General features: G+C 37.6%; 2 protein-coding genes across 3 annotated transcripts in view; one reads left to right on the forward strand and one right to left on the reverse strand.

Moving 5' to 3' along the window:
• Nucleotides 1-931: 931 nt before the first annotated feature.
• On the forward strand, nucleotides 932-5184 carry LOC131136656 (C->U-editing enzyme APOBEC-2-like). Of its 2 annotated transcripts, XM_058083792.1 has the most exons (4): nucleotides 933-1346; nucleotides 2946-3126; nucleotides 3207-3556; nucleotides 4749-5184. In XM_058083792.1, exons 1-3 carry the CDS (start codon nucleotides 1078-1080, stop codon nucleotides 3552-3554), a joined length of 798 nt encoding a protein of 265 aa, XP_057939775.1. In that variant the 5' UTR covers nucleotides 933-1077; the 3' UTR covers nucleotides 3555-3556; nucleotides 4749-5184. The 2 variants fall into 2 exon arrangements, with proteins under 2 accessions (XP_057939776.1, XP_057939775.1); XM_058083793.1 differs by lacking the exon at nucleotides 4749-5184 and having other exon boundaries at nucleotides 932-1346; nucleotides 3207-3927.
• The window catches only part of LOC131136631 (carcinoembryonic antigen-related cell adhesion molecule 5-like), an 18587-nt gene continuing 1354 nt past the window's right edge, over nucleotides 4281-21513 (reverse strand). The window contains exons 4-17 of the mRNA XM_058083726.1: nucleotides 20201-20266; nucleotides 19743-20036; nucleotides 19340-19606; nucleotides 18961-19248; nucleotides 18604-18870; nucleotides 6068-6358; nucleotides 5704-5979; nucleotides 5512-5626; nucleotides 5191-5348; nucleotides 5003-5104; nucleotides 4842-4910; nucleotides 4700-4759; nucleotides 4567-4629; nucleotides 4281-4467 (exon numbers count right to left, since the gene is read on the reverse strand). Of these exons, the coding sequence (XP_057939709.1) occupies nucleotides 4403-4467; nucleotides 4567-4629; nucleotides 4700-4759; nucleotides 4842-4910; nucleotides 5003-5104; nucleotides 5191-5348; nucleotides 5512-5626; nucleotides 5704-5979; nucleotides 6068-6358; nucleotides 18604-18870; nucleotides 18961-19248; nucleotides 19340-19606; nucleotides 19743-20036; nucleotides 20201-20266 (2381 nt within the window). The 3' untranslated portion in view covers nucleotides 4281-4402. The remainder of the gene's footprint in view (nucleotides 4468-4566; nucleotides 4630-4699; nucleotides 4760-4841; nucleotides 4911-5002; nucleotides 5105-5190; nucleotides 5349-5511; nucleotides 5627-5703; nucleotides 5980-6067; nucleotides 6359-18603; nucleotides 18871-18960; nucleotides 19249-19339; nucleotides 19607-19742; nucleotides 20037-20200; nucleotides 20267-21513) is intronic.

Genomic DNA, 21513 nt, shown 5'->3' on the forward strand with positions numbered 1-21513 from the left:
CAAATGTAACAGTTACTGATTGTAAAAGTACCAGATGGAGGGGTAGGATTTAATAAGCTTTGCTTCTTCCTACTCCTTTTGGACATGTGGAACTGGGAACTGATTATGGGATGCACTCAATTGGAATCTGATGCATGTTCAAATGAAATAAAACCATTACCATTACCATTAAAATTACCATTACCATTTTCCATCACCATTAGCCGATGGCCGATTTTGCTTGGTGCCGATATTTGTGGCCGATACTGCTTTTGATCCCTGAATTTACATGAAAAAATGATAACAAATATTACAGGTGTCATGTTTAAATAAATATTTATTGAAACGTAAACACTGAACACAGTAGGATTCAGCTTTCTTAAACGGCATTATCAACGCGGAGCACTTCCTGGTTCCCGGCATGCTTTGCGGCACCGTCGATGTAAATACTTTGTCAGTTTGTAGTTAAAGTTGCATAGTTTTTAGTTTTTTTTTTTCTTTTATTCGTCAGTTGCGTTGGTATGTGATGTTTTTGGGGCTTTCTCGTTGTCCCAGTGGACCCCGGCGGATGCCTGACTGTAAATCAAAATATATCGGCTGATACCGATTCAAGGGAAAAAACACAAATACCGGCCCGATATATCGGTCGATCCTTTACTCGCTCATTGTATGAACACCGTGAAGTTGGGCCTTTGCAGCCGTAACGGCGTCTTAAGACTTTCTCGAAGATTTTCTTAAGGTCTTGATGGACTTTTTGTCCATTTTGTCAGAGATCACCGATATTCTACCTGAGAGAGGACATCTTTGTGGTGGTTCATCACAAAAGAAGGGATTGAAGTCAGGGTTCTGGATCCAACCAAATGCTGATGTCCGTACAGTTTGTACAGTTTGTTCAGCCCTGTTCTACTTTTGTAATTCGGTACCCCTTTCAGCATCAAACGGGGGGGGGGGGGGGGGTTCAGAAAAGCCAGCCCCAGCCAGACATGCTCTGGATATGACTCAGGTCACAATAGCTTCTATTTCTGTTGATGCACTTGGGTTATCACTCCACTTCCATCCACTCTCCCTCCCTCACTCTCTCTTGCTCTTGCAAAAAACATGGCCGACAGAAACAGTCGAGTCAGTGTGAAGCGGAAGGAGAAGAAAACGGAGAACAAGCCCACCGATGAGAAGGAAAAAGAAAAGGGTAAAGGTTTGAAAAGGCAGCAGGATAAAGTTGTGAAAAAGCCAGAGAAGGTTCCTGCTCCGGTGGAAGAGGAGAAGACGAACGGGAACGCTGGAGGTGCAGCAGGCGAGGAGGTGAAGAAAAACGACGGAAACGGAGAGTTTGTGCCTTTCGAACTGCCGCCGTTTGAGATCGTGGTAGGGTGGGTAAGATGCTCGGTCTTTCTGTGTACATACGTCTGTGCTGAGGAAGGATGCCAGGCACTTAAACCAGCACTAATAATATATATAAATATATATGGTAATGGTAATGGTAATGGTAATGGTAATGGTAATGGTTTTATTTCATTTGAACATGCATCAGATTCCAATTGAGTGCATCCCATAATCAGTTCCCAGTTCCACATGTCCAAAAGGAGTAGGAAGAAGCAAAGCTTATTAAATCCTACCCCTCCATCTGGTACTTTTACAATCACTAACTGTTACATTTGTTCACTTCCTGCTTTCCATAATACAGTTTAAGGTTTTTTTTTCATATTATACATATTATACATACATATATATATATATAGTATATATATATATATATATATGTATGTATGTATGTATATATGTATGTATGTATGTATGTATGTATGTATATATGTATGTATGTATACATGTATGTATGTATATACGTATGTATGTATATATATATACATATGTATGTATATATATACACGTATGTATATATGTATGTATGTATATATATATACGTATGTATGTATATATATATACGTATGTATGTATATATATATACGTATGTATGTATATATATACGTATGTATGTATATATGCATGTATGTATATATGTATGTATGTATATATATATGTATGTATATATATATGTACGTATGTATGTGTATGTATATATATGTATGTATGTATGTGTATGTATATATATATGTATGTATGTATGTGTATATATATGTATGTATATGTATGTGTATATATATGTATGTATATGTATGTATATATATATATATATATGTATGTATATATATATATGTATGTATATATATATATATATGTATGTATATATATATGTGTATGTATAACATATATATATATTTCCTAATATAATTTAATTTTTTTTATTATTTTTTTAAATAATATTTATTATTTATTTATTTATTTTTTATTTTGTATTTAGCAAACATCAACTGCTTGTATTGTTTCTTGAATTGGCTCATCGTTGTGTATTGTTTGATTTCCTTACTCAATCCATTCCATAGTTTGATTCCACATACTGAAATGCTATGCTAACGCTAACGTAGTCCTAGCATAGAAGTGTTTCAAATGTACTTCTTCCCTGAGATCATATTTCTCCTCTCTTGTAGAGAAGTATTGGATGACATTTTTAGCTAATTGGTATAATTTTTAGCTTTATGCATTATTTTAGCTGTTTGAAGATGAACTATATCAGCAAGTTGAAGTATTTGTGATTTTAGAAATAAGGAGTTAGTATGTTCTCTGTAGGCGGCATTATGAATTATCCTTACTGGCCTTTTTTGCAGTACATTTAGCGAGTGAAGATTGTTTTTTTTATAGTTATTAGCTCATATTGCCACACAATAAGTAAGATATGGTAGAACCAGAGAGCAATAAAGAGCGTGGAGTATTTGTACTAGACAGTAAGACATTAATGAGTACAGTATGTGTTTTCTGTGTTACCCCTGTTTGAATGGTACACACATTGCAATGCTTTATTACTTTGTGCATTCAATGCGATTTCAATGCATTTTTTTTTTACTTTCTGCCAGGGAACAGATGAGCCCATTCTACTTCAAATTCCAGTTCCGGAATGTGGAGTACTCATCCGGGCGGAACAAGACCTTGCTGTGCTACCGAGTGGACACGCCAGGAGGCACCGCAGAGCCTCTGCAAGGTTATCTGGAGGATGAACATGCCACGGTTCACACTGAAGAGGCTTTCTTTCAGCGAGTAATTTGCTGCAGCCTCAGCTGTGCATGCATTGATACGCATGCTTTTTTTTTTTCGCTTACACGTATTTCCTTTTCCAGGTGCTCCCGAACAGCAACAGTTCCCAAGAATATGAAGTCACATGGTACATGTCTTCCAGTCCATGTGTGGCTTGTTCTTCTAAGTTGGCTAACATCCTCCAGCAACGCAAAAAGGTCCGTTTGTGTATATTCTGCTCCCGGCTTTTTGATTGGGAAGAGCCGGAGATCGTTGAAGGCATCAAGGCTTTGGTGAACGCCGGCTGCAAAGTGAGGATGATGAAGCCGTCTGACTTCCTGCACGTTTGGGAGAACTACGTGGAGAAGGAGGAGCAGACTTTTACGCCCTGGGAGGATTGTCAGGAAAACTACAACTATTACGTGGAGAAACTGGCTGATATCCTCAAGTAAATGTGAGTCCTGCAGAAACTTTTTCAGTTGGAGGACTTTTCATATTTAAATACTGTCATATTACATATTTTATTTGAATTATTTCACGGGGAAAAATATATTTTTTATTTATCTACCAACGTATATTTATCACAACAAGCTGCGGTTGGAATTACATTAACAGGCTATTGAAAATGTATCTAGTGTGATCTACTGTAATCTATGGAGGACCAAAACTGCCAAAATAATAAATAAATAAATAAATAAATAAAAGTGAAAATAAAAACAAAAATGAAAAAAAAATAAAAAAATTAAATACACAAAAATAAATATAAATAGAAATAAAAACAAAAATAAAAAAATATATACATGAATAAATAAATAAAAGCAAAAATAAATACAAAAATAAAAAACAAGATTCAAAAATTAAAAATAAATACAAAAATAAATGTATAAATAGAATTACATATCAATAAATAAATTTATTTATTTATGTATATATTTTTTTATTTTTGTTTTTATTTCCATTTATATTAATGTTTTTGTATTTAATTTTTTGATTTTTTTTTCATTTTTGTTTTTATTTCCACTTTTATTTATTTATTTATTTATTATTTTGGCAGTTTTGGTTCTCCATATAATCCATAATATCTGTTGTTTATGTTTTTTTATTGCCATTTTTCAATTAAAAAAAAAACAATCTACTATTTAGAATACCCCACAAAATCCAGCAAACAAACTCGCTATTTGACTTTTTATTGACACCACCAAGAGTTAAATAGTTTGACTTTTCTATTTCGACTACCCAATATTCCATAGATTTTTAAAATTGAAATGCATGCATGGTCGGGGAGGGGGGGGGGGGGGGTTCAGCGTTGAAAGGAAAGCAGAGCGCCATCTTCCTTTGGGGTGTCAGTGCTCTCCGTCGTCGCGGCTGGAAAAACACAAGCAGAATTAGCAATACAGTCCACTTTAACTCTTATAATACTCTTATAATACTCTTATATTAAATATGTATCTGTGACTGGGTTACCCTGGTCTTCCTGTTTGATTTCAGGTAGCTGCGTTGTTTCACTGCACATAATGTCCTCGCTTTCTGTACGTCAAAAATAACCAAAGTGAGGAATGAGTTTCCGGTTAAAGAATAATAAGACTTTTCTGTCGACCTTTTGCTGGCGCATTGAGTTCTGTATCTGTGATGTAATCAACCAATAGACAAGGAACATCTGCAATCAAGATAGAAGGACGTAAACACACGTGAACACGTGAACGCACCAACACCGAAAGACCGGTGTTTTGTCGCCATACCAACTCGATCCTTCAGCTGAGCCATGGTGAGGAACATTTCGCCGTCCTCCGGCCTATCTTCATTGTCATCTGCAAGATTCGATTAAAAATATATCTGGTTATTGTGTGTGTGTGGTATTTTTTTTTTAATTTTTTTTTTATAGACTTATTTTTAAACGCACCTGTTTTCCTGGTAATTTTTAGAATAACGCATCCGCAGAAAACGGCAACAATTCCAAAGAGGATACACCCGGATATTGAAAGAAGAACCCGCCTCTTCAACACTATGAGGTCAAAAATTAGAACATGACTTGTAGATTTAAAAAAAAAAAAAATCAAAAAAAAAAAAAAAAAAAACGATAAAACTTACAAAGATTCTTTGTTGTGAGAGAATAACTTTCTGAAGAGTAAGCGGGTCTCCCGGTTCGAATCCCCTGGCAAGTGTATTGACTCTGCTCCGGGTCGTTTTGGGGTGTAACTGTGTATTTGTCCGAAGATGAGTTCCCAATCCTGTCCCCCTTCCTGAACCTGTTGTTTGCATATTTTTCAGTTTCCGTGAAAGTCCTCAAAGATCTACCGTTGGGTACAACACGGTCTAATCAGACCCGGTGTTGGACTAAAAGCTCTGCCTTTACGAAACAGAAGACCATCAAATCATATCTAAGTCTACTTAATAGTCGCTTTACATTACCATGTGTAGTTCCATGTGTCCTCACTTCCTTTGACCTCACACTGGAGCACCAGACTATCAGTGGAGAAGACCTCAGACCAGCCGGTTAAGACGACGATATTTGCTGACGGACGCTCTGCAGAAACAGTATTAGAACTTCCTAAATGAAAGATCCGGTTGATGACTCCAAGAAATTTCCGAAGCACAACACACCTTCAACTTGGAGCCTTAAAGGCACACTTTGCTGCGTCTGATAGATACCGCTGGTTCTCCCTCTTATTGCTTGACATTGGTATGATCCGGTGTTTCTTACCGAGACAGGACTTATGGTGTAGTTGTTTCCAGATACAGGAAGTGGAGCGTCATCTTTGTACCAGCGATATTCCCATCCGGAGGAGACATTGACATGACAGCTATAGGAGACTGAATCGCCATCGTGCATTAAAATATAGTCGGGGTCCCGCACCAGAACTATTTGGGGTTTGTGGTCTAAAAAGGAAAAAATAATGATTAGATTTGTATTGGTTCTGTCCGGTTCTAAAGGGAATAACTTTTGGAAAAGTGTTCCAAAACTCACCATAGACAAGGATTTCTACTCCAGAAGAAGAATCGCTGCTGACAGATCTGCTTTTCAGCTTCCCTGAGCAGCTGTATTGTCCTTGGTGATGGGATGAAGCAGAGACGATGGACAGAGTCCGTCCATCCGACCCCAAAGACACACCGGCATCTCTTTGGATCGCCTGACCGTCTCTTTGCCACGTATACATCCAATCAGAAGTTTTTGTTATTTCACAGCTCAGTGTCACGCTCTCAGTAGGGAACACGTCCACCCATTCAGTGCCGAGTAACAAAGATGGAACAGGAATTTCTAAAATAACAAACAAACAAAAAGACAATCACAAAAAAACTCACACACACTCAACAGGGGCCCCAGGAGCACCCAAAAATGGCATAAAATGCCAAAATTTTAGGGCGTCAATTTTTGACAAAAAACGTAAGGGGTTAGTATGTCGTTTTTTTCATTTTTTTCAACTTGCTTTTAATGCACTTTTCTGGTGAAAAAACACAAAAAACCTCACACACACTCAACAGGGGTCCCAGGAGCACCAAAAAATGGCATAGAATGCCAAAATTTTAGGGCGTCAATTTTTGACAAAAAACGTAAGGGGTTAGTATGTCGTTTTTTTCATTTTTTTCAACTTGCTTTTAATGCACTTTTCTGGTGAAAAAAACAGGGGAAACCTCACACACACTCAACGGGGGCCCCAGGAGCACCCAAAATGGCATAAAATGCCAAAATTTTAGGGCGTCAATTTTTGACAAAAAACGTAAGGGGTTAGTATGTCGTTTTTTTCATTTTTTTCAACTTGCTTTTAATGCACTTTTCTGGTGAAAAAAACACGGGAAACCTCACACACACTCAATGGGGGCCCCAGGAGCACCCAAAATGGCATAAAATGCAAAAATTTTAGGGTGTCAATTTTTGACAAAAAACGTAAGGGGTTAGTATGTCGTTTTTTTCTTTTTTTTTCAACTTGCTTTTAATGCACTTTTCTGGTCAAAAAACACGGGAAACCTCACACACACTCAACGGGGGCCCCAGGAGCACCCAAAATGGCATAAAATGCCAAAATTTTAGGGCGTCAATTTTTGACAAAAAACGTAAGGGGTTAGTATGTCGTTTTTTTCATTTTTTTCAACTTGCTTTTAATGCACTTTTCTGGTGAAAAAAACAGGGGAAACCTCACACACACTCAACGGGGGCCCCAGGAGCACCCAAAATGGCATAAAATGCCAAAATTTTAGGGCGTCAATTTTTGACAAAAAACGTAAGGGGTATGTCGTTTTTTTCAGTTTTTTCAACTTGCTCAAAATGCACTTTTCTGTTAAAATAAACACGGGAAACCTCACACACACTCAACAGGGGCCCCAGGAGCATCCAAAAATGGCATAAAATGCCAAACTTTTAGGGCGTCAATTTTTGAAAAAAACGTAAGGGGTTAGTATGTCGTTTTTTTCAGTTTTTTCAACTTGCTCAAAATGCACTTTTCTGTTAAAATAAACACGGGAAACCTCACACACACTCAACAGGGGCCCTAGGAGCATCCAAAAATGGCATAAAATGCCCAAATTTTAGGGCGTCAATTTTTGAAAAAAAACGTAAGGGGTTAGTATGTCGTTTTTTTCAGTTTTTTCAACTTGCTCAAAATGCACTTTTCTGTTAAAATAAACACGGGAAACCTCACACACACTCAGCAGGGGCCCCAGGAGCATCCAAAAATGGCATAAAATGCCCAAATTTTAGGGCGTCAATTTTTGAAAAAAAACGTAAGGGGTTAGTATGTCGTTTTTTTCAGTTTTTTCAACTTGCTCAAAATGCACTTTTCTGTTAAAATAAACACGGGAAACCTCACACACACTCAACAGGGGCCCCAGGAGCATCCAAAAATGGCATAAAATGCCAAAATTTTAGGGCGTCAATTTTTGAAAAAAAACGTAAGGGGTTAGTATGTCGTTTTTTTCAGTTTTTTCAACTTGCTCAAAATGCACTTTTCTGTTAAAATAAACACGGGAAACCTCACACACACTCAACAGGGGCCCCAGGAGCATCCAAAAATGGCATAAAATGCCCAAATTTTAGGGCGTCAATTTTTGAAAAAAAACGTAAGGGGTTAGTATGTCGTTTTTTTCAGTTTTTTCAACTTGCTCAAAATGCACTTTTCTGTTAAAATAAACACGGGAAACCTCACACACACTCAACAGGGGCCCCAGGAGCATCCAAAAATGGCATAAAATGCCCAAATTTTAGGGCGTCAATTTTTGAAAAAAAACGTAAGGGGTTAGTATGTCGTTTTTTTCAGTTTTTTCAACTTGCTCAAAATGCACTTTTCTGTTAAAATAAACACGGGAAACCTCACACACACTCAACAGGGGCCCCAGGAGCATCCAAAAATGGCATAAAATGCCCAAATTTTAGGGCGTCAATTTTTTAAAAAATACGTTAGGGGTTAGTATGTCGTTTTTTTCTGTTTTTTCAACTTGCTCAAAATGCACTTTTCTGTTAAAATAAACACGGGAAACCTCACACACACTCAAGAGGGGCACCAGCAGCATCCAAAAATGGCATAAAATGCCCAAATTTTAGGGCCTCAATTTTTGAAAAAAAACGTAAGGGGTTAGTATGTCGTTTTTTTCATTTTTTTCAACTTGCTCAAAATGCACTTTTCTGTAAAAATAAACACAGGAAACCTAACACACATTCAACAGGGGCCCCAGGAGCATCCAAAAATGGCATAAAATGCCCAAATTTTAGGGCGTCAATTTTTGAAAAAAAACGTAAGGGGTTAGTATGTCGTTTTTTTCAGTTTTTTCAACTTGCTCAAAATGCACTTTTCTGTTAAAATAAACACGGGAAACCTCACACACACTCAAGAGGGGCCCCAGGAGCATCCAAAAATGGCATAAAATGCCAAACTTTTAGGGCGTCAATTTTTGAAAAAAAACGTAAGGGGTTAGTATGTCGTTTTTTTCAGTTTTTTCAACTTGCTCAAAAGGCACTTTTCTGTTAAAATAAACACGGGAAACCTCACACACACTCAACAGGGGCCCCAGGAGCATCCAAAAATGGCATAAAATGCCCAAATTTTAGGGTGTCAATTTTTGAAAAAAAACGTAAGGGGTTAGTATGTCGTTTTTTTCAGTTTTTTCAACTTGCTCAAAATGCACTTTTCTGTTAAAATAAACACGGGAAACCTCACACACACTCAACAGGGGCCCCAGGAGCATCCAAAAATGGCATAAAATGCCCAAATTTTAGGGCGTCAATTTTTGAAAAAAAACATAAGGGGTTAGTATGTCGTTTTTTTCAGTTTTTTCAACTTGCTCAAAATGCACTTTTCTGTTAAAATAAACACGGGAAACCTCACACACACTCAACAGGGGCCCCAGGAGCATCCAAAAATGGCATAAAATGCCCAAATTTTAGGGCGTCAATTTTTGTAAAATAACGTAAGGGGTTAGTATGTCGTTTTTTTCAGTTTTTTCAACTTGCTCAAAATGCACTTTTCTGTTAAAATAAACACGGGAAACCTCACACACACTCAACAGGGTCCCCAGGAGCATCCAAAAATGGCATAAAATGCCCAAATTTTAGGGCGTCAATTTTTTAAAAAATACGTTAGGGGTTAGTATGTCGTTTTTTTCTGTTTTTTCAACTTGCTCAAAATGCACTTTTCTGTTAAAATAAACACGGGAAACCTCACACACACTCAAGAGGGGCACCAGCAGCATCCAAAAATGGCATAAAATGCCCAAATTTTAGGGCCTCAATTTTTGAAAAAAAACGTAAGGGGTTAGTATGTCGTTTTTTTCATTTTTTTCAACTTGCTCAAAATGCACTTTTCTGTAAAAATAAACACAGGAAACCTAACACACATTCAACAGGGGCCCCAGGAGCATCCAAAAATGGCATAAAATGCCCAAATTTTAGGGCGTCAATTTTTGAAAAAAAACGTAAGGGGTTAGTATGTCGTTTTTTTCAGTTTTTTCAACTTGCTCAAAATGCACTTTTCTGTTAAAATAAACACGGGAAACCTCACACACACTCAAGAGGGGCCCCAGGAGCATCCAAAAATGGCATAAAATGCCAAACTTTTAGGGCGTCAATTTTTGAAAAAAAACGTAAGGGGTTAGTATGTCGTTTTTTTCAGTTTTTTCAACTTGCTCAAAAGGCACTTTTCTGTTAAAATAAACACGGGAAACCTCACACACACTCAACAGGGGCCCCAGGAGCATCCAAAAATGGCATAAAATGCCCAAATTTTAGGGTGTCAATTTTTGAAAAAAAACGTAAGGGGTTAGTATGTCGTTTTTTTCAGTTTTTTCAACTTGCTCAAAATGCACTTTTCTGTTAAAATAAACACGGGAAACCTCACACACACTCAACAGGGGCCCCAGGAGCATCCAAAAATGGCATAAAATGCCCAAATTTTAGGGCGTCAATTTTTGAAAAAAAACATAAGGGGTTAGTATGTCGTTTTTTTCAGTTTTTTCAACTTGCTCAAAATGCACTTTTCTGTTAAAATAAACACGGGAAACCTCACACACACTCAACAGGGTCCCCAGGAGCATCCAAAAATGGCATAAAACGCCAAAATTTTAGGGCGTCAATTTTTGAAAAAAAACGTAAGGGGTTAGTATGTTGTTTTTTTCAGTTTTTTCAACTTGCTCAAAATGCACTTTTCTGTTAAAATAAACACGGGAAACCTCACACACACTCAACAGGGGCCCCAGGAGCATCCAAAAATGGCATAAAATGCCCAAATTTTAGGGCGTCAATTTTTGAAAAAAAACGTAAGGGGTTAGTATGTCGTTTTTTTCAGTTTTTTCAACTTGCTCAAAATGCACTTTTCTGTTAAAATAAACACGGGAAACCTCACACACACTCAGCAGGGGCCCCAGGAGCATCCAAAAATGGCATAAAATGCCAAAATTTTAGGGCGTCAATTTTTGAAAAAAAACGTAAGGGGTTAGTATGTCGTTTTTTTCAGTTTTTTCAACTTGCTCAAAATGCACTTTTCTGTTAAAATAAACACGGGAAACCTCACACACACTCAAGAGGGGCCCCAGGAGCATCCAAAAATGGCATAAAATGCCAAAATTTTAGGGCGTCAATTTTTGAAAAAAAACGTAAGGGGTTAGTATGTCGTTTTTTTCAGTTTTTTCAACTTGCTCAAAATGCACTTTTCTGTTAAAATAAACACGGGAAACCTCACACACACTCAACAGGGGCCCCAGGAGCATCCAAAAATGGCATAAAATGCCCAAATTTTAGGGCGTCAATTTTTGAAAAAAAACGTAAGGGGTTAGTATGTCGTTTTTTTCAGTTTTTTCAACTTGCTCAAAATGCACTTTTCTGTTAAAATAAACACGGGAAACCTCACACACACTCAACAGGGGCCCCAGGAGCATCCAAAAATGGCATAAAATGCCCAAATTTTAGGGTGTCAATTTTTGAAAAAAAACGTAAGGGGTTAGTATGTCGTTTTTTTCAGTTTTTTCAACTTGCTCAAAATGCACTTTTCTGTTAAAATAAACACGGGAAACCTCACACACACTCAACAGGGGCCCCAGGAGCATCCAAAAATGGCATAAAATGCCCAAATTTTAGGGCGTCAATTTTTGTAAAATAACGTAAGGGGTTAGTATGTCGTTTTTTTCAGTTTTTTCAACTTGCTCAAAATGCACTTTTCTGTTAAAATAAATACGGGAAACCTCACACACACTCAAGAGGGTCCCCAGGAGCATCCAAAAATGGCATAAAACGCCAAAATTTTAGGGCGTCAATTTTTGAAAAAAAACGTAAGGGGTTAGTATGTCGTTTTTTTCAGTTTTTTCAACTTGCTCAAAATGCACTTTTCTGTTAAAATAAACACGGGAAACCTCACACACACTCAACAGGGGCCCTAGGAGCATCCAAAAATGGCATAAAATGCCAAAATTTTTGGGCGTCAATTTTTGAAAAAAAACGTAAGGGGTTAGTATGTCGTTTTTTTCAGTTTTTTCAACTTGCTCAAAATGCACTTTTCTGTTAAAATAAACACGGGAAACCTCACACACACTCAACAGGGGCCCCAGGAGCATCCAAAAATGGCATAAAATGCCCAAATTTTAGGGCGTCAATTTTTGAAAAAAAAACGTAAGGGGTTAGTATGTCGTTTTTTTCAGTTTTTTCAACTTGCTCAAAATGCACTTTTCTGTTAAAATAAACACGGGAAACCTCACACACACTCAAGAGGGGCCCCAGGAGCATCCAAAAATGGCATAAAATGCCAAACTTTTAGGGCGTCAATTTTTGAAAAAAAACGTAAGGGGTTAGTATGTCGTTTTTTTCAGTTTTTTCAACTTGCTCAAAATGCACTTTTCTGTTAAAATAAACACGGGAAACCTCACACACACTCAACAGGGGCCCCAGGAGAATCCAAAAATGGCATAAAATGCCAAAATTTTAGGGCGTCAATTTTTGAAAAAAAACGTAAGGGGTTAGTATGTCGTTTTTTTCAGTTTTTTCAACTTGCTCAAAATGCACTTTTCTGTTAAAATAAACACGGGAAACCTCACACACACTCAACAGGGGCCCTAGGAGCATCCAAAAATGGCATAAAATGCCAAAATTTTAGGGCGTCAATTTTTGAAAAAAAACGTAAGGGGGTTAGTATGTCGTTTTTTTCAGTTTTTTCAACTTGCTCAAAATGCACTTTTCTGTTAAAATAAACACGGGAAACCTCACACACACTCAACAGGGGCCCTAGGAGCATCCAAAAATGGCATAAAATGCCCAAATTTTAGGGCGTCAATTTTTGAAAAAAAACGTAAGGGGTTAGTATGTCGTTTTTTTCAGTTTTTTCAACTTGCTCAAAATGCACTTTTCTGTTAAAATAAACACGGGAAACCTCACACACACTCAACAGGGGCCCTAGGAGCATCCAAAAATGGCATAAAATGCCCAAATTTTAGGGCGTCAATTTTTGAAAAAAAACGTAAGGGGTTAGTATGTCGTTTTTTTCAGTTTTTTCAACTTGCTCAAAATGCACTTTTCTGTTAAAATAAACACGGGAAACCTCACACACACTCAACAGGGGCACCAGGAGCATCCAAAAATGGCATAAAATGCCCAAATTTTAGGGCGTCAATTTTTGAAAAAAAACGTAAGGGGTTAGTATGTCGTTTTTTTCAGTTTTTTCAACTTGCTCAAAATGCACTTTTCTGTTAAAATAAATACGGGAAACCTCACACACACTCAAGAGGGTCCCCAGGAGCATCCAAAAATGGCATAAAATGCCAAAATTTTAGGGCGTCAATTTTTGAAAAAAAACGTAAGGGGTTAGTATGTCGTTTTTTTCAGTTTTTTCAACTTGCTCAAAATGCACTTTTCTGTAAAAATAAACACGGGAAACCTAACACACACTCAACAGGGGCCCCAGGAGCATCCAAAAATGGCATAAAATGCCCAAATTTTAGGGCGTCAATTTTTGAAAAAAAACGTAAGGGGTTAGTATGTCGTTTTTTTCAGTTTTTTCAACTTGCTCAAAATGCACTTTTCTGTTAAAATAAATACGGGAAACCTCACACACACTCAAGAAGGTCCCCAGGAGCATCCAAAAATGGCATAAAATGCCAAAATTTTAGGGCGTCAATTTTTGAAAAAAAACTTAAGGGGTTAGTATGTCGTTTTTTTCAGTTTTTTCAACTTGCTCAAAATGCACTTTTCTGTAAAAATAAACACGGGGAACCTAACACACACTCAACAGGGGCCCCAGGAGCATCCAAAAATGGCATAAAATGCCAAAATTTTAGGGCGTCAATTTTTGAAAAAAAACGTAAGGGGTTAGTATGTCGTTTTTTTCAGTTTTTTCAACTTGCTCAAAATGCACTTTTCTGTTAAAATAAACACGGGAAACCTCACACACACTCAACAGGGGCCCCAGGAGCATCCAAAAATGGCATAAAATGCCCAAATTTTAGGGCGTCAATTTTTGAAAATAAACGTAAGGGGTTAGTATGTCGTTTTTTTCAGTTTTTTCAACTTGCTCAAAATGCACTTTTCTGTTAAAATAAACACGGGAAACCTCACACACACTCAACAGGGGCCCCAGGAGCATCCAGAAATGGCATAGAATGCCCAAATTTTAGGGCGTCAATTTTTGAAAAAAAACGTAAGGGGTTAGTATGTCGTTTTTTTCAGTTTTTTCAACTTGCTCAAAATGCACTTTTCTGTTAAAATAAACACAGGAAACATCACACACACTCAAGAGGGGCCCCAGGAGCATCCAAAAATGGCATAAAATGCCAAACTTTTAGGGCGTCAATTTTTGAAAAAAAACGTAAGGGGTTAGTATGTCGTTTTTTTCAGTTTTTTCAACTTGCTCAAAATGCACTTTTCTGTTAAAATAAACACGGGAAACCTCACACACACTCAACAGGGGCACCAGGAGCATCCAAAAATGGCATAAAATGCCAAACTTTTAGGGCGTCAATTTTTGAAAAAAAACGTAAGGGGTTAGTATGTCGTTTTTTTCAGTTTTTTCAACTTGCTCAAAATGCACTTTTCTGTTAAAATAAACACGGGAAACCTCACACACACTCAACAGGGGCCCCAGGAGCATCCAGAAATGGCATAAAATGCCCAAATTTTAGGGCGTCAATTTTTGAAAAAAAACGTAAGGGGTTAGTATGTCGTTTTTTTCAGTTTTTTCAACTTGCTCAAAATGCACTTTTCTGTTACAATAAACACGGGAAACCTCACACACACTCAACAGGGGCCCCAGGAGCATCCAAAAATGGCATAAAATGCCAAAATTTTAGGGCGTCAATTTTTGAAAAAAAACGTAAGGGGTTAGTATGTCGTTTTTTTCAGTTTTTTCAACTTGCTCAAAATGCACTTTTCTGTTAAAATAAACACGGGAAACCTCACACACACTCAACAGGGGCCCTAGGAGCATCCAAAAATGGCATAAAATGCCAAAATTTTAGGGCGTCAATTTTTGAAAAAAAACGTAAGGGGTTAGTATGTCGTTTTTTTCAGTTTTTTCAACTTGCTCAAAATGCACTTTTCTGTTAAAATAAACACGGGAAACCTCACACACACTCAACAGGGGCCCCAGGAGCATCCAAAAATGGCATAAAATGCCCAAATTTTAGGGCGTCAATTTTTGAAAAAAAACGTAAGGGGTTAGTATGTCGTTTTTTTCAGTTTTTTCAACTTGCTCAAAATGCACTTTTCTGTTAAAATAAACACGGGAAACCTCACACACACTCAACAGGGGCCCCAGGAGCATCCAAAAATGGCATAAAATGCCCAAATTTTAGGGCGTCAATTTTTGAAAAAAAACGTATGTCGTTTTTTTCAGTTTTTTCAACTTGCTCAAAATGCACTTTTCTGTTAAAATAAATACGGGAAACCTCACACACACTCAAGAGGGTCCCCAGGAGCATCCAAAAATGGCATAAAATGCCAAAATTTTAGGGCGTCAATTTTTGAAAAAAAACGTAAGGGGTTAGTATGTCGTTTTTTTCAGTTTTTTCAACTTGCTCAAAATGCACTTTTCTGTAAAAATAAACACGGGAAACCTAACACACACTCAAGAGGGGCCCCAGGAGCATCCAAAAATGGCATAAAATGCCCAAATTTTAGGGCGTCAATTTTTGAAAAAAAACGTAAGGGGTTAGTATGTCGTTTTTTTCAGTTTTTTCAACTTGCTGAAAATGCACTTTTCTAGTTAAAAAAACAGGGGAAACCTCACACACACTCAACAGGGGCCCCAGGAGCACCCAAAAATGGCATAAAATGCCAAAATCTAAGGCTGTCAATTTTTGACAAAAAACGTAGTATGTCGTTTTTTTTCAGTTTTTTCAACTTGCTCCTGGGGCCCCCGTTGAGTGTGTGAGAGGTTTCCCCTGTTTTTTTCACCGGAAAAGTGCATTCGAAGCAAGTTGAAAAAAATGAAAAAAACGACATACTAACCCCTTACGTTTTTTGTCAAAAATTGACACGCTAAAATTTTGGCATTTTATGCCATTTTTGGGTACTCCTGGGGACCCTGTTGAGTGTGTGTGAGGTTTCCCTTGTTTTTTTTCACCAGAAAAGTGCATTAAAAGCAAGTTGAAAAAAATGAAAAAAACGACATACTAACCCCTTACGTTTTTTGTCAAAAATTGACGCCCTAAAAGACAAAGAAAAAGACAAAGAAAAAAGGAAATACTCCACCCTCAGCGGTTAAATATTCACAGCTACTCTAAATATATTCATTTCCGTGCCTCCCTGCTCAGAACCACATCCTGTTTCAACAGAATGAAAACAGCTTTGAAAGGAAGCGAGGGGCACTTTTAAAGCTCTTCCACTCTTTGACTTCCTAAAAGTGGTAAATGTTTTTTTAACACACACTACAGTAGCTCACAAAAGTGTGTAAACTCACATTTTGGCAAACATTTCATTACATTTTCTCAAGGGACGATTCTATGAAATTATACTTACAGTAGTCAGTCTAAAGTTAGTATCCAAGTGTAGTATAGTAAAAATAAGGCACCTGCCATCTTGGAGGTGTGTCTGGGCTCCTTATGTTGGAAAACTACCGTATAGGCCTACAGCGTCAGGGCACGACAGTACCCCCCACCATTCTTAACTGTAGGCATGACATGACAAATGCGTGCGTGTGAGGTTTCCCGTGTTTTTTGACCAGAAATGTGCATTAGCACCAAGTTAAAAAAAACAGGAAAAAACGACATACTAACCCCTTACGTTTTTTGTCAAAAATTGACGCCCTAAAATTTTGGCATTTTATGCCATTTTTGGGTGCTCCTGGAGCCCCTGTTGAGTGTGTGTGAGGTTTCCCATGTTTTTTTCACCAGAAAAGTGCATTAAAAGCAAGTTGAAAAAAATGAAAAGAATGCCATACTAACCCCTTATGTTTTTTGTCAAAAATCACCAAATTCAAACACTGGCATTTTATGCCGTTTTTGGGTGCTTCTCAGGCCCCTGTTGAGTGTGTGTGAGGTTCCCAGTGTTTTTTTGACCAGAAAAGTGCATTAAAAGCAAGTTGGAAAAAAATGAAAAAATGAAAAAAACGACATACTAACCCCTTAGGTTTTTTGTCGAAAATTGACACCCTAAAATGTTGGCATTTTTTGCCATTTTTGGGTGCTCCTGGGGCCCCTGTTGAGTGTGTGTGAGGTTTTTCCGTTTTTTTCACCAGAAAAGTGCATTAAAAGCAAGTTGAAAAAACGGAAAAAAAACGCCATACTAACCCCTTACGTTTTTTGTCAAAAATTGACGCCCTAAAATTTTGGCATTTTTTGCCATTTTGGGTGCTCCTGGGGCCCCTGTTGAGTGTGTGTGAGGTTTTTCCGTTTTTTTCACCAGAAAAGTGCATTAAAAGCAAGTTGAAAAAACTGAAAAAAACGCCATACTAACCCCTTACGTTTTTTGTCAAAAATCACCAAATTCAAACACTGGCATTTTATGCCGTTTTTGGGTGCTCCTGGGGCCCCTGTTGAGTGTGTGTGAGGTTTCCCATGTTTTTTCACCAGAAAAGTGCATTAAAAGCAAGTTGGAAAAAAATGAAAAAATGAAAAAAACGACATACTAACCTTACGTTTTTTGTAAAAAATTGACGCCTTAAAATTTTGGCATTTTATGCCATTTTTGGGTGCTCCTGGGGCCCCTGTTGAGTGTGTGTGAGGTTTCCCATGTTTTTTTCACCAGAAAAGTGCATTAGCACCAGGTTAAAAAAAAACAGAAAAAAACGCCATACTAACCCCTTACGTTTTTTGTCAAAAATTGACGCCCTAAAATTTTGGCATTTTTTGCCATTTTGGGTGCTCCTGGGGCCCCTGTTGAGTGTGTGAGGTTTCCTGTGTTTTTTTGACCAGAAAAGTGCATTAAAAACAAGTTGAAAAAATGGAAAAAAACGACATACTAACCCCTTACGTTTTTTTGTCAAAAATTGACACCCTAAAATTTGGCCATTTTATGCCATTTTTGGGTGCTCCTGGGGCCCCTGTTGAGTGTGTGTGAGGTTTCCCTTGTTTTTTTTTCACCAGAAAAGTGCATTAGAAGCAAGTTGAAAAAAATGCCATACTAACCCCTTACGTTTTTTGTCAAAAATCACCAAATTCAAACAATGGCATTTTATGCCGTTTTTGGGTGCTTCTCAAAAACGTGTGTGTGAGGTTTTTTTTGTGTTTTTTTGACCAGAAAAGTGCATTTGCAGCAAGTTGAAAAAAACTGAAAAAAAACGATATACTAACCCCTTACGTTTTTTGTCAAAAATCAGTAAACAAGGGACAATTCTATGAAATTATACTTACAGTATTCAGTCTACAATTAGTATCCAAGTATAGTATAGTAAAAAATAAGGCACCTGCCATCTTGGATGTGTGTCTGGGCTCTTTATGTTGGAAAACTACCGTATAGGCCTACAGCGTCAGGGCACGACAGTACCCCCCGTTGACGTTGACTCCTCAGTGGACCGTAAATCCACCGTTAAATCAAACTAAGTCCAAGTTAGAGGGGGTGTACTTTTGTGTATACTACATAATGTTTCTGATTTTACTTACCAAGAACATCTTGAATCATCTGGTCACTTAAGTAAGTTGATGTTCTTTGTCCTCTGGTGGCCCGGCACCGATAAGTCCCTGCATGGTGAGGACTGAGGTGGCTGATTTGGAGGGTTCGATCCGTGGCGTTAAGCTGCTTTCCATCTTTGTACCATCGGTACACCCAAGCGTTTGCCACATCGACTTTGCAGGTGAACGTTGTGTTTTCTCCGACGTACATGGAGTTCAAGACGGGATCTTTGCTCAGTGATGGTTTGGGGGTGTTTTCTAAAAAAAAAATATGTCTTATGAGGCATATTTGGACATGTTGTAAAATCATCACACATCACATTAACGTCATACAAAACAAAGGTTTACCATAAACTTGAACAATTGCAGTGTTACTGAACGCAGTGGTGACATTCCTGGATTTGTGTTGTGCTTTGCAAGCATATTTTCCTTGGAAAACTTGGGAAGCTGAGGTGATATTGAGAAGAGACCCTCCTGCGCTTAACTCCAGCGCAGGGTCTTTCGGGAGTGGCTTTTCGTTTCTGCGCCAAGCGAACGTCCAATCAGAGCTGTTCATATCACAAGTCAGCTCCACGGTCTCGTTTTCAAAGACATCTAACCAGGAAGTCACATGATTCAGAGTCGGTGTCGGTGGTTCTGAAATGAAGAACGTCATAACGGCTTGAGAACATGGAGAGAACATGGTCATCAAGTACTGCGTGACTTAGTTCTGGTAAACCCGACTTACCAGATACCTGCAAGGTAGATGTTTCACTCGGTTCCGAGTAGAAAGGAGTTTTTCCTCTCTTGGCTTTGCAGTGGTACCGTCCAGTATCGGATGGTACCAAAGAATCCACTCTAAAAGTATTGGATTCTTGGATTTCCTGGTCATTATGATACCACATATAATCCCAACCGGATGAGATCTGAATCCTGCATCGGAAGGTAACCGATTCTCCCGGGTACATGAGTTCCAGGTTTGGATTCCGGGTCAAAGTTGGACTGGGTTTGTTTGCTAATCAGTTGGAAAACATTTTTAAAAATATGCGTATTAGTAATAATGTTAGTAGTAGTACATAGTACTACTATGTACATAGTACATAGTAATGTTGAGTTGATATTCAATAACAAATAAAATACATGAATCTTACGGTGGACTTTCAAGTGAAGTGGTTCACTGTTAATGGAATTGCCCTTGACTTTGTGATGACCTTGACATCGATACATTCCGGAGTATGCTGGAGACGCTGCAACGATCGTCAGCACCGCACCGGACGATAAATTAAAGGAGAAATTTGGGTCTGTTTCTTGGACCAGATTCCCAGATTTGTACCAAGTGAAGCTCCAATCAGAGCTGTCATTGATGCGACAACGAAGCTCTACGTTCTCAAACGGGAAGACTTCCAACCAAGGTGACTTCAAGGACAATGATGGGACGGGAGGCTCTGGAAAAAAAACAATAATACGTTTGAATTCATGTGGTCCAAAATAAAAGCAAACACACTCAAATTGTATCAAGGTGGATTTGTGTACTGTTCCTTTTGAAGTTCTCATAAAGTAGTCGAGGGAAGTTGGGTACACATTTTTACGATATTTTCACATTTCTCACCATAGATAGTCTGGTTCTCAGTCGACGCTTGGTTGGTTGGCAAAATGTCCGTAAACGTGGAGGTGACTGGTGAAAGGGAGATGACAAAACGTGTAATACACAATATACAAGCAATGATAGAAAGTACTATCTTAGTACTAGAGTACTAGTACTAGAAAGTACTAGAGTTATCTTTGGAGACACGGGCACCCATCAGTTGGATCGAAGAGATCGATCGGGAGGCAACTTTTTTCTGTATTGAGTTGTGGACTCCTATAGAGCAGCTACACACAATAACCAGCACATAGAGCTTTCCAGTTCTTCCAGAATCTGCACCCATTCAGTTGTTTTACTTTGAATTTTTATGATTCCGTGCGAAAACGGTCTGTTTTAAAATATTTCCACCCCACGCTTACTCCGCTGTGGTTGGTGCCGCTAGCTGCGAATAATAAACGCAGATTTATCTTTTTAAAATACGGCCAGGGCGGCACGGCGGCCAAGTGGTTAGCGCGCAGACCTAGCGCAATTGTCCATAGGTAGTATGAATGTGAGTGTGAATGGTTGTTTGTCTATATGTGCCCTGTGATTGGCTGGCCAATCAGTCCAGGGTGTACCTCTTGCCCAAAGACAGCTGGGATAGGCTCCAGCACCCTCGTGAAGAAAAGCGGTAGAAAATGAATAAATGAATGAATCCGACTTGGTTGCACAGCGGTCGAGTGGTTAGCGCACAGACCTCGCAGCTAGAGAGACCAGGATTCAATTCCCCCCTCGACCATCTCTGTGTTAAGTTTGCATGTTGCATATTCATAGCCATAATAATAATATTACTATCATTATTATATTAATATTATTAACAACAATATTAATATAATTGTAGTATTATTATCATTATTGACAACAACAACATTATTATTATTATTATTATTATTATTATTATTATTATTATTATTATTATTATTATTATTATTATTATTATTATTATTTGTATTACTATTATTGTGCTTGTGCTCCTTTTTCCAGGAGTATTTTGTAATATTACTACCATTATTATATTGATATTATTAACAACAATATTAATATAATAGTAGTATTATTATCATTATTGACAACATTATTATTATTATTATTATTATTATTATTATTATTATTATTATTATTATTATTATTATTATTATTATTATTATTATTATTATTATTATTATTATTATTATTGTGCTTGTGCTCCTTTTTCCAGGAGTATTTTGTAATATTACTACCATTATTATATTGATATTATTAACAACAATATTAATATAATAGTAGTATTATTATCATTATTGACATTATTATTATTA

The sequence above is a fragment of the Doryrhamphus excisus genome, chromosome 10 (assembly GCF_030265055.1).
Source record: "Doryrhamphus excisus isolate RoL2022-K1 chromosome 10, RoL_Dexc_1.0, whole genome shotgun sequence".
Taxonomy (NCBI): Eukaryota; Metazoa; Chordata; class Actinopteri; order Syngnathiformes; family Syngnathidae; genus Doryrhamphus; species Doryrhamphus excisus.

What these genes read in the sequence shown, in the direction of transcription:
- LOC131136656 (XM_058083793.1), top strand. Translation starts at nt 1,078, where the DNA reads ATGGCCGACAGAAACAGTCGAGTCAGTGTGAAGCGGAAGGAGAAGAAA. An exon ending in CCGTTTGAGATCGTGGTAGG is followed by an intron (nt 1,347 to 2,945) that starts GTGGGTAAGATG and finishes ACTTTCTGCCAG; the next exon opens with GGAACAGATGAGCCCATTCT. An exon ending in AAGAGGCTTTCTTTCAGCGA is followed by an intron (nt 3,127 to 3,206) that starts GTAATTTGCTGC and finishes TTCCTTTTCCAG; the next exon opens with GTGCTCCCGAACAGCAACAG.